Raw genomic sequence first — 12,061 nt, 5'->3', positions numbered from 1 at the left:
CCCATTGAGAATGAACGAAGTAAACTCTTCGTCACGGAGAGGCTTCCCAATAGACGACAGTGTATCAGCCAAACTTTTGACCTTGTTGAAGAAGGCCGTGACGGAGAGATCATTTTTCTTAACCTCACCCAGCTGGTTACGAATGGCAGAGGAACGGGCCAGCGACTGCGAGGAAAAGCTGGAGTCAAGCGTGGCCCATGCATCCTCGACGTCGCGGCAACGACCACCATGCCGGCCACGGAGGGAGTGAGCGAGGACTGAATGGAACCCAGAATAGCTTGATCCTGAGCGATCCACCTACGATGAGCAGGGTTGGACACCATGACGAAGCCACCAGCGGCCGAGGGCATCGAAACCATGGCCGGGGGACACGACAGCGTACTGTCGACATACCCCTCAAGGTAGTGAATACGCATTAGCGGCAACACCTGAGCGCGCCACAAGAGGTAGTTGTCAGCAGAGAGCTTCACCGTCACCAGATGAGCGAAGTGGAACGGTCCTGGTTCAGCCACCGGTGCGGAGAGCTGCGAGTCGTATGTCGGAGGAGCACTGTACGGAATCAGCGCATCGGCCGACGGAGACGTACGGTAGTGTTGGTGATGATCGTAGGGCGCCGTAGGGGTACGCCGTAGGGCTGCAGCGACACGACGTACGACACAGGGGCAGCGTAGGGCGCGCCATACGACGCCTCGTAGGGCACCGCGGAGGACGAAGCATACGGCGCCGGCGCGACGTACGGCGCTGGATACGGCCCGCCGTACGACACCTGGACGGAGGTACCACGAGGGCCTGAAGCCGGCGGCGCAAGATAGTTCGCAGTGGCACCATAAGGCAGCTGCGCAGGGGCGCGACCCCGATCCTGCATGGGGGCACCGTAGTTTGCCGCCAGGGATGCATCGTTGGACGGTTGCGCGGGATCAAAGGAGTTCGGCGGCGCGGGATCGAAGGAGTTTAGCGCTAGGGCTGCATCACGGGCGAGCGAAGGTGCGGGCGATCGGGGCGCTGGCGGGCGCGAACCCGATGCGGTCGGACGGGCCCAGGCGAGCGGGGTGGGGGCCATGAACGGCGATTCCGTCGCCAGGGTTGACGGCGGCGGCACGGCGGCGAAGGCTGACGCGACGGCAGCAGAGGAAGCGGAAGCACGACGCGGATCGAACGCGTCGTCTGATACCATGTTAGACAAATTAGAGTTTGGAACAATGCTCGATGCCCTTGGTGGGTACGGCTGTCATATATTTATAAGAGGGAACCGTACAAATACAGGTTATGTTATAACACGTATATCTAATATATACTTAATATAACATTGATAAACTGTTTCGTGGTCATATTCGACGAGAGAAATTGTTCGAAACAATTAAATGTTAGCAATTCAGCACACGGTTTCAGTTCAGGAACATTAGACATTTTCAGCACACAACTCATCACATAATCTGAAACTGCAACCTCAGAAAAGAACTGGACAGCATATTCCGTGAGCAGTTTTCCAGAATCTGATTCTGAAGAATCAAAAGCTCAAAGAACTGGCCTAAAGAAGGCGTGATCAATTCTCTCGATTATATTTTGTGCTTGTTTTATACAAGTAGTAGTGCCTAGCGCCACGCCCAACCAGGTGGACCGAGTAAGCAAGCAGGCGCTGGCCTGCCCATCCCCCGGGCCTCCACGATGCCTCCTCCCTCCGCAGCGCGTGTAATGTCCCCAGTATTTGGCCTCAACCCACGAGCAAACCAGTACACACTATCACCCTCTCAACCAAAAAACAAGAGCAGATTACTGGTTTATACGTTAAAGACAGAAGAAAGAGGAGGCACTGAATAGAACTAACAAGTTGATTAGTCATAGATCGTTTGAAGATACTTGCACAACAGACTGACCGAGTTCTCCATATGAATAATATGCGATCCACTTTGCACGACCATAAGTTGCCAAAGGCATTCGGCACAATACTCCAGTAGAAGCGGCATTTTATTACGCGGTCAAATGACAGCAACCTCATGTCCTCGTCCCAATGCCACATCTTATTACACAAGCTACCAAAATGTTACCGCACAGTCCACAAGAAACGACGGACGATCAAGCACTACTGCGTCTCACGCGTCGTAGGTGGCCTGGTAGGAGAACCTGAAGACCATGTCGTGCTTGTACACCTGGCCGGGCCTCACGATGGACGACGGGAAGTTGGGGTGGTTGACGGCGTCGGGGTACGCCTGCGTCTCCAGGCACAGCGCGCCGTACTGCCCGTACACCTTCCCGGCCTTCCCCTTCTCGTTGATGAGCCAGCTGGCGGTGTAGAACTGCACGCCGGGCTGGTTCGCCCACAGCTCGAACGCCCGCCCGGACTTGGGCTCCAGGACGCGCGCCACCGGCCGCATCGCGTTCTGCTGCCCGTCCACGGCGTAGTTCATGTCGTACCCGGCGCCGCCGCCCGGGACGACCTTCATCTTGGTGCCCACGGGGATCCGCCTGCCGAAGTCGTACATCGTGCCGGCCACGGGCGCGACCTCGCCCGTCGGTATCATGGACCCGTCGACAGGGGTGTAGTGTGAGGCGAACATCTGGAGCTCGTGCTTGAGGACGTCGCCGCTGCCGTGACCGGCCAGGTTCCAGTACGCGTGGTTCGCGAGGTTCACTGGCGTCGCCTTGTTCCTCGCAGTCACGTTCATGCGGATACTCAGGTCGTACGGGCGGGACAGCTGGTACTTCACGTACACGTCGAGGGCGCCTGGGAATCCTGCATTGCCCAAACATGATTGTTCTTAGGAACAAGTGCAAATCAGCCCTATATTATAGTTGCGACTCAATGTACGCTAATACAAAAATGAACAAAATGAAAAGCTCGTCCCAAACTGTCACGGCAGATGCAGTATCATCAGTTATCCTCCTCTAGATCAGGGTGGCTATGGAAGCAGGTAGCATTACTCGGAGGGCACGGAGTCATGTAGAGTTACACGGATGCCGGAGATGCGCCGACGTTGAGCTTAGCCCAAGCAGACATGCGTGCATGTGCCCTAGTTGATTTCCGCCCTAGTTCAGGTTGATCCCCTAGCCGGTCTGTTTCATTGTGTCTTATTGTAAAATCCATGAGTATACTGTGTGTTAATTTATATATGCTTCATTTTAATTTTGTTTTAACCAATTTGGTTAATTGTTTAACAGTGTGATTAATTCTGTTATTTTGTTAAATGCTTGGAGCTCTGTTATAACAAAGAATGCTCCTGTGGCAAAGAACACATGGAGGCAACAACACAACCAAGAAAACAAAATTTGATATATTCTGGGATATGAAGATCATCTGAGATATGTTAATGTTCTGTGGGGAAATGATGAATGTATGAGCTTATGTTGAAGTTTCAGTGCTGCATATAATAAACTATGTCAATGTTGATGTTTTCATCTATTAGCCAAAATAGAAGATTATTCAATTGTAGGTGTTTTTGACATGCAAACGGACGCACAGAGAGGGCCATTTGTGAAGTTGGTGCACAACCCAAATGGCTCCTTGGAGGTGGCCGTTTCGAAAGATACACATGACCCAAACACTTTTAGCCGTGAGCCGCTTGGGAATAGGACCCCCTTATCAACAGAGGATGTTCACTAAGGGACGCCTAAACCGTATAGGATGCATTTTTCAGCCCATTAGGGAGGCCTTTTCTAACTTGGTTTCTTTGATTCAGCAAATTCCATACCACGGTGTCAGATTAATCGATGAGCAAAAACTTGGCAATTTTTCTTCATATTAGTTACCTTGCTCTCCGTCCAAGCTGTGGTAGTAGAAGGTGATGTATGGGGAGTCACCATGGCTCACATGCTCCTTCACCGTCCAAATGACCTTGCCGAACCCCTTGGGGCCTCCTAAACAAGCAGCAAGAAGATGATGGGATCAAACTTATCAATCTTACCATATCGTTATGCATGGGGTTTAGAAAAATAGATGAAAGTGAAGTATGAAGCATGCCGTGAATCGTGTTGTTGCCGTCGTTACGGAGAAGGTGATAGGTTTTGCCGTCAAGAACAAAGCGGGCGTTTGCGATTCTGTTGGCTACGCGCCCAACCGTCGCTCCGAATGAAGCAGAGCCATTCTGATGAAGAGACAAACACACAAACACAGAGTGATTTTGAATTTAGGTGTGTTTGGACCTTTAAATCATGCATGTACCATAATAAATACATAATTAAAGCTGCATTGCATATTTGAACACATAACACGTCCAGGAGCAACTTTCCTCCTACTTTTTTCGCCTCCGTAATACTTTTTTTCTCATGAAGCAGCGTGTGCATTTGCGTGTGTTTCATATCATCATCCAATAAATAGAGAAGCGAAAAGACTAGAACAATGTATACTCAAACAGTGAAAACAGAGGGACTCGTGATCTTACAGCATATTCAGCGACAGTGTCGTACCCAAGGACAACATCAGCCAAGTTCCCTACATAAAAGAAAGGTTTCACCTCATGAGCAACAAGACGCAAACATGCATGTGGGCTCTTGGAAACAAGAAAAGAGTAAGCCATACCTTTGCCATCAGGGACGATGGCAGACACGAGGGCAGCGCCCCAATTGGTGACCTTGATGGAGAAATCCCCCTTCTTGTTCTTGAGTTCATAGAATCCGGCCGTCGACTTCCGTGCAGCATTGGCGCCGCCAGCCAGTGCAAGGCACAGCAGCAGCGCAACAGGAAGAAGTGCAGCTCTGGCCATCATTGGCTCGTCACACGGGGACGTTGCACAGCACTACTAATGGCAGAGTGGTTTAGTGGTTTGCACGTTGCAAAGGTCAGAGAGGAGGTATGCATATATGGTTAGTTAGCTACTCGAGCATGCATAAGAAATACTGGCCAAGTAGATCAACTGAGATTGCTAGCAGTAAACCATGAAGAATAATAACAACTAAATAATTCAGACATCAGCACATGTGTTGGCACGTTAGGCTGTCAGAGAATATTGTCTTCATCGCTGTGTGTGGTACCTGTGGTTGAAGCTGATGATAGTGACAGCATCAAAAACGATTAAACCTATTTCTGGTACGTACAACAATCCAAAAAAGATTGTCCCCATTATAGTCGCATCCAATTATAGCGATGGCGTAGATTTTCAGGATGCGAGTAGTAGTAAAGCATAGGTGGTGAAAATCTCTGTTATGGCAAAAGCTGCACTGATCTAATCTGCAACCATTTTTGCTTCGCATTATTCTTGAAAGGATGAAGCAGAACTCTGAAAGCTTATGACAACTTGGCAAGTCATGATTGCAGAAAAGGAGGAAAAAAAATCCAGTTCTACGTATTTTCTTCGTTTGGCTACATATGGAACAATGTACTGTGCAGATCTGTTCTGCAGGGATGAATTGTTGCACACCGCAAGAACTTGCTTCGTCAGCGGGCCAAGAACTAGACTAACAACTCATCTCGACCTCTCCTGCCCCTGCTAATTACAGTACCAAGCCCCCTCTGGCGCCTGCCTCGCTCACTGGTATACAGGTGCTGAACCTCACGAAGCTCCACCACAAAAAGGAATGCGATGCCGGAGGGGGAAAGGGGGAGGAGCTTACCGGCAACAAGGCCCGGCAGAGGGGAGGGGGGGGCGCCGGCGGTGCGCTCGACGGGCGCGGCCGTTCGTCGCCGGGTCGCGTGACGGGGAGTGGAGCGCGCACTGTTTGTTTTGTTTTTTCAGGGGAATGGAGTGGAGTGCGCTAGATCGGGATCTGGATATTTTCCGCACGTTTCTTTTCGATCTGGGGGATATGTTGGGAGGGTAATGGGCCGGGAGATAATCCCGGATACCCAAACAGAATGCGGAAATAGACACGGCTACAGGGCCGCGTTCCCGGCCGCCTGGAAAACCGTAGCCCGTTGCTGCTGCGCTCAACGGCCGCGCTCACGTGGGTAGTCGCTCTGTGTCTCAAAAAAAAAAACGTGGGTAGTCGCTCTCATGCTGATGGTAGGAAGAAAATTAAATTTCACATGCTCAAAAAAATATTTAATTTCACGCTAATATTAGATAGGATATCAATTAAAAGTTAATTGCATGGATACTATAGATATTGATATTTGATATAATATTAATGGACTATGAAAATGTCAAAACGTTCGGTTTATGGGGATAGATTCGAATAATCTTTCCCACCATCGCTAAGCCCACTTGCTCGATCGCTAATCCCATCAGGCCATCAACATGCATTTTTTGTTTTTTTTTCTCATCCCCGCTCGATCACTAATCCTCCGTGATCGCTAAGGCCTTCCACTATGTGTTAGGTGCCAAAATTCTGAAAAGTTTGCCACCTACACATCAATGCCAGATACAGAAATATTTAGCATCGGCCACAACAACGTCGAGAATTAGGCATCGATTGAAATTCAGACCCACATATATAAAATAGTATGGACCAGACCAAGACACCCCACCCAGCGTCTCTCCTTCCTGACTCAATGCACTCTTCCTGGCCCACTGCACGTACGACGCGCTTAATTTATTTGGTCAAAGGATTTGGCTTCAGAGCATGTAGGTGCTTCGGTGCCCAGCAATTTTTATTTGGCATCGGCTTGGCAACATAGGGCATCGGTGTCAAATGTCCAAAAAGCAAATTTGGCATCACTTTTGGTCTACATAGTGGAAGGCCTAAACCCATCAGCGCACGTTTCCTGCTTTTTTCCTCCTTTAGTTTCTTCTCAATTGGAAAAAATGCGTAAAAAGTAGGAATTGAACATAAGACCTCCCCTTTCAAAGCTATCTCTGATAGGCAACTAAACTAATGAATCCTATATGCATATTTACTGTTTTGACATCTATTTTGTATACATATAACTATGTTTGAGTTAACTGAAGCAAGACTGCTAATCGTGCTAGATTTATCAGGTAATTCACACCAAATTTACCAGGCTAATCATGCTAAAAATATCAGGTTGTTAAAATGTTAATGTCTAAGATACCATGATTTTTCAACGTAAGTTATCTCGTTTGTCATTCAAAAACTACCATTTTATTTACACAGAAATTACTGACGTATATTTCAACATCTGTATAAATAAGTTATCAGCTCTGCTATGCGCATATTACCATATTATTTACACAGATCCTATTAGAGTATGTTTTCAACAACTTTTTTTCACGGGTCAAAGTTATCGTGGTGTTTCTATCTACATCATTAGAACCGAAAGCCTAAATTATACGCTATTTACACAAAAAGTTATTAGAGTATGTTTTCAACAACTTTTTTTCACTAGTCAAAGTTATCGTGGTGTTTGTACCTAAGTTATCAGGTCCGGGATCCTATATTATCATGTTATTTATACAGATGTTACCGGAGTATGTTTCCAAACAACTTTTTTATATAAGTCATATCATGGTGTTTGTACCTAAGTTATCATGTCCGGAAGCATATGCTATCATGTTATTTACACGAGAAGTTATTAGTGGTATGTTTTCAACAAAACATATTCATAGGTCAAAATTGTCGTAGTATTTGTACCTAAGTTATCAGGACCGGAAGCCTATACTATCATGTTATTTACACAAAAATTTATCAGAGTATGTTTTCAACAAAAAAAATCAAGGGTCAAAATTATCATACTGTTTGTACCTATATTACCATGTTATTTAGACAGATGTTACCGAAATATGTTCTTAACAACTTTTTTCCATTGGTCAAAGTTACTGTGGTGTTTATACATAAATTATCAAGTCCGGGAGTGTATATTATCATGCTATTTACAAAGAAGATATTGATGGTATCTTTTCAACAACTTTTGTCCACGGGTCAAAGTTATCGTGGTGTTTGAACCTAAGTTATCATGTCCAGAAGCCTATATTATCATAAAAATTACTGGGTGTATGTTTCAATGAAAAAATATCATGTGAAAAATCATGTACATATGACTAAAAATGGAAAGTTCGTCGTTTAATAAAAAATGTCCAGAGTCAAAGTTATCACGGTGTTCGTATGCAATTTACTAGGTCGATGGTACATAAATTATCATGTAACTTACACCAAAGTTATCGGGTATGTTTCAACAAACTTTTTTCCTAGTTATCAGATCCACGACGCCTAAATTACCATGCTATTTACACATAACTTATCGGAAAATGTTTGAAAAACTTTTTTGAACTCTGTGAAGTGGTATGGAACGTGCAAGAAAATGATCGAACTTAGATGCACAACTTAAAGTAATTGGGACCGATAAGACTGTTGATTCAATTTATTTTAGAAACTCGTATTAAGAAGGTATAAGTAGTGTGTATCTTGTGAGAAACCAACAAATTGATCTAGCCTAGTTAGTTGTTGTTGTTTGATTGGCACATGTGGTTTTGGGTTCAATTCTTGGCCACCACAACAATTTTTGGCTATTTATCTTGAGGCCTTGCACCATAGAAAATTTTCCTACAAAATCGGATCCCATTAAAGCTGCATTAATCACTGAAGATATGTCGTATTAAAGCACCAACAATTCCACGGCCACACGATCGGAAAGTCATTAAAGGATAATTATTCTGTGACGTGTCAGTTTCCATAAAATCGGATCTCATTAAAGTGACAATTATTCCGCGGCGTGGGATCATGATTGGGCGACACCAAGATCATTCGGAATTTACAAATCTCGAATATTAATTGCATGCTAAACATTTTGAGTGCTTGCCACTGAAGCAATATAGATCATTGAATTGACATGGTTTGATAGTCAAAATTTGTTGGATCTACCTGATGAGGTTATTTTCCACCAGGTAGGCCCGCAACAATATAAGGCTCGGCTAGGGCCTAGGTAGGCCAAGCCCGCACGTGTTACGGACAAAGCCAGTGTTAGTAACGGATGTTTACTTGCTTTGGTGATAATATGTGCGTTTGCACTAATTTCCAAAAGAGTTCGGTGATCTCAATGGTATGGACTATGGACACCTCAACCTGGACTCAATCCTTTCTAGTTTGTCGGCCACCCGAACTTCCTTCCGCATCAAATAGTTGGGCATCCCACTCTTTTGGTTTGGCAACCTTGGAGAGTTAATTTCCCATTCCTTGAATATAACGTTGCAAGACATGTTCCTTGGGATGGGAAAATATCACCGCCGCTGGTTCGGGCAATACTTGTCAAGTCAGTGCTCACCTTGCACGCGGTATACCACAACACTGCCCTTAAACCCCCTCCAAGAACTTTACATAACATCAACAAAATTGAGAGAGCTTTCCTATGGCTGGGTACGAAAAAGGCTACACGAGCAAAGTGCAATGTTAATTGGAATATCATTGCGGTCCAACTGACCTTGAAGGTTTGGGTATCCTAGACCTCGTTAAGTTTGCGAGGGCTCTGAGACTAAGATGGCTTTGGTCTGAATGAAAAGAGACAACCGAGATGTGGGTTGGGTTGGAAAATCATTGCGATGCAACACTTCGTGGCCTCTTCTATGCCTCCATTTACATTACCATTAGAAATTGCACCTTTTTTGGTATTCACCTTGGGTCGCCGGAGAGAAAACAATTGACATTGCTCCGATAGTCTTCGAGGTCGGAGAGAAAACAATTGACATTACTCTGATAGTCTTCGAGGTCTCTTCTAGGAAAAAAAATGAAAGCTAAGGAAAGCCATGCACAAGGACGCGTGGCTTGCCAAGATCTATCCACTGGATGATGGACCATATATGGCAAATTGTCACCCTTTGGGTGTACGTGTGCCATTATCACATGGAAGCATATGGCGAGGGCTGGGGGCTACTCGCTCACCCATGAGCTCCGCGGTATGAAAGGCTTGGGCACTTCAAAAGGTTATTTTTCTTTTCTTTTCTTGCATTGTTACACTACTAGGGAAAACCCTAGTATTAGCGCGGGTTTAAATCCCACTAGTAGCGCGGGCAGCTGTGCTACCAATAAGGGCTACAGCTATTACTTAGCAGTAACGCGTGCGACAAGCGCTACTGCTAAGACACATAGCGGCAGCGCTTGTTCTATCCCGCGCTGCTGCTAATCTAGCTAGTTGTAGCGTGTTTCTTATCCATCGCTACTAGTACTCTTTTTTCATTTTTAGTGTATTTATACGACGTTATACAAATTTTGGTACAATACCAATTATGAGGTTTATATCATTATGTCCATAACAGTGTGTCAAATGAAGGTGGATTAGGTTCAAGTGGAGGCAATATGTGGTGCATGTCAAAAGTATACTACTAATCCAAACTTGATCTAGTTTGGACTAGTAGTACTTTCGATGTGCACCACATGTTGCCTCCACTTGAATCTAATCCGCCAGCACAAGTTATTTAATCATCATCATAGTCATTATCACCAACAGTATTTATTGAATCACCATAGTCATAGTGTAGCACATCATCATCTTCAAACTCATTCTAGCTAGCTAATCACCACCAACACTAGTTGCGATAGCTATCTAATCACCACCAACACTAGCTAATAATAATCATCATAGTCATTACCATGAACACTAGCTATTTAATCATCATAGTCATAGTGTAGCACATCATCATCTTCAAACTCATTTCTAGCTAGCTAATCACTCCTGCTGCTCTCTCTCAGGTAAAATAACATAAAACATGTATAGCACTCCTCCTTCATCAAGTTGGAGCATGCAGATGAACCTGTCTCCTAATCATGGGCTGCGCTTTTGATTGCTGTCCCCTAGTACTTCTCTGCGATCATTCACAATTTTGCTCCAGTCTTTCACTATTAAGCATTCCTCGCTATTAGAAATCCTGAATGCACTAAAGTGCATTGTAGGATATCTTGGTCGTGAGCTAACAATATGTTGGGGAACGTTGCAGAAAACAAAAAATTTCCTACTCGTTTCACCAAGATCATCTAGGAGTTCATCTAGCAACGAGTGATTAGATGCATCTACATACCTTTGTAGATCGCGCACGGAAGCGTTCAAAAGAACGGTGATGATGTAGTCGTACTCGACGTGATCCAAATCACCGATGACCAGCGCCGAACGGACGGCACCTCCGCGTTCAACACACGTACGGGATGGGAGACGTCTCCTCCTTCTTGATCCAGCAAGGGGGAAGGAGAGGTTGATGAAGATCCAGCAGCACGACGGCGTGGTGGTGGATGCAGGGCGTCACAGCAGCAGGGCTTCGCCGAGACTACGAGGGAGAGACGTAACGGGGGAAGGTGGAGGCGCCAGGGGCTGGTGTAAAATTCCTCCTCTCCCCCCCTCTATATATAGGGGTGCCAGGGGGGCGCCGGCCCTAGTAGATGGCATCTACTAGGGGGGGCGGCGGCCAAGGGGAGGTTTCCCTCCCCCCAAGGCACCTAGGGGTGCCTTCCACCACATGGACTCTTCCATGGTGGAAACCCTAGGCGCATGGGCCTATAGGGGCTGGTGCCCTTGGCCCATCTAGGCCAAGGCGCACCCCCTACAGCCCATGTGGCCCCCCGGGACAGGTGGCCCCACCCGGTGGACCCCCGAGACCCTTCCGGTGGTCCCGGTACAATACCGATAACCCCGAAACTTGTCCCGATGCCCGAAATAGCACTTCCTATATATAATTCTTTACCTCCGGACCATTCCGGAACTCCTCGTGACGTCCGGGATCTCATCCGGGACTCCGAACAACATTCGGGTTTCTGCATATACATATCTTCATAACCCTACCGTCACCGAACCTTAAGTGTGTAGACCCTACGGGTTCGGGAGACAAGCAGACATGACCGAGACGACTCTCCGGTCAATAACCAACAGCGGGATCTGGATACCCATGTTGGCTCCCACATGCTCCACGATGATCTCATCGGATGAACCACGATGTCGAGGATTTAATCAATCCCGTACGCTATTCCCTTTGTCTATCGATATGTTACTTGCCCGAGATTCGATCGTCGGTATCCCAATACCTCGTTCAATCTCGTTACCGGCAAGTCACTTTACTCGTACCGTAATGCATGATCCCGTGACCAGACACTTGGTCACTTTGAGCTCATTATGATGATGCATTACCGAGTGGGCCCAGTGATACCTCTCCGTCATACGGAGTGACAAATCCCAGTCTTGATCCATGTCACCCAATAGACACTTTCAGAGATACCCGTAGTCTACCTTTATAGTCACCCAGTTACGTTGTGACGT

General features: G+C 46.4%; 1 protein-coding gene across 2 annotated transcripts; it reads right to left on the bottom strand.

Annotated features, from left to right (window-relative positions):
- Window positions 1-1,947: 1,947 nt before the first annotated feature.
- LOC123189413 (galactose mutarotase) lies at window positions 1,948-5,747 on the bottom strand. Of its 2 annotated transcripts, none has more exons than XM_044601823.1 (6): window positions 5,545-5,747; window positions 4,514-4,730; window positions 4,377-4,426; window positions 3,956-4,079; window positions 3,745-3,852; window positions 1,948-2,731 (listed from the first exon to the last, which is right to left on the bottom strand). In XM_044601823.1, exons 2-6 carry the CDS (start codon window positions 4,698-4,700, stop codon window positions 2,091-2,093), a joined length of 1,110 nt encoding a protein of 369 aa, XP_044457758.1. In that variant the 5' UTR covers window positions 4,701-4,730; window positions 5,545-5,747; the 3' UTR covers window positions 1,948-2,090. The 2 variants fall into 2 exon arrangements, with proteins under 2 accessions (XP_044457758.1, XP_044457759.1); XM_044601824.1 differs by having other exon boundaries at window positions 4,514-4,733; window positions 5,545-5,714.
- Between the last annotated feature and the right edge of the window lie 6,314 nt (window positions 5,748-12,061).

The sequence above is a fragment of the Triticum aestivum genome, chromosome 2A, assembly GCF_018294505.1.
Source record: "Triticum aestivum cultivar Chinese Spring chromosome 2A, IWGSC CS RefSeq v2.1, whole genome shotgun sequence".
Taxonomy (NCBI): Eukaryota; Viridiplantae; Streptophyta; class Magnoliopsida; order Poales; family Poaceae; genus Triticum; species Triticum aestivum.
Note: the sequence above shows the minus strand (reverse complement) of the source record. Positions and strands in the feature narration are given on the sequence as shown.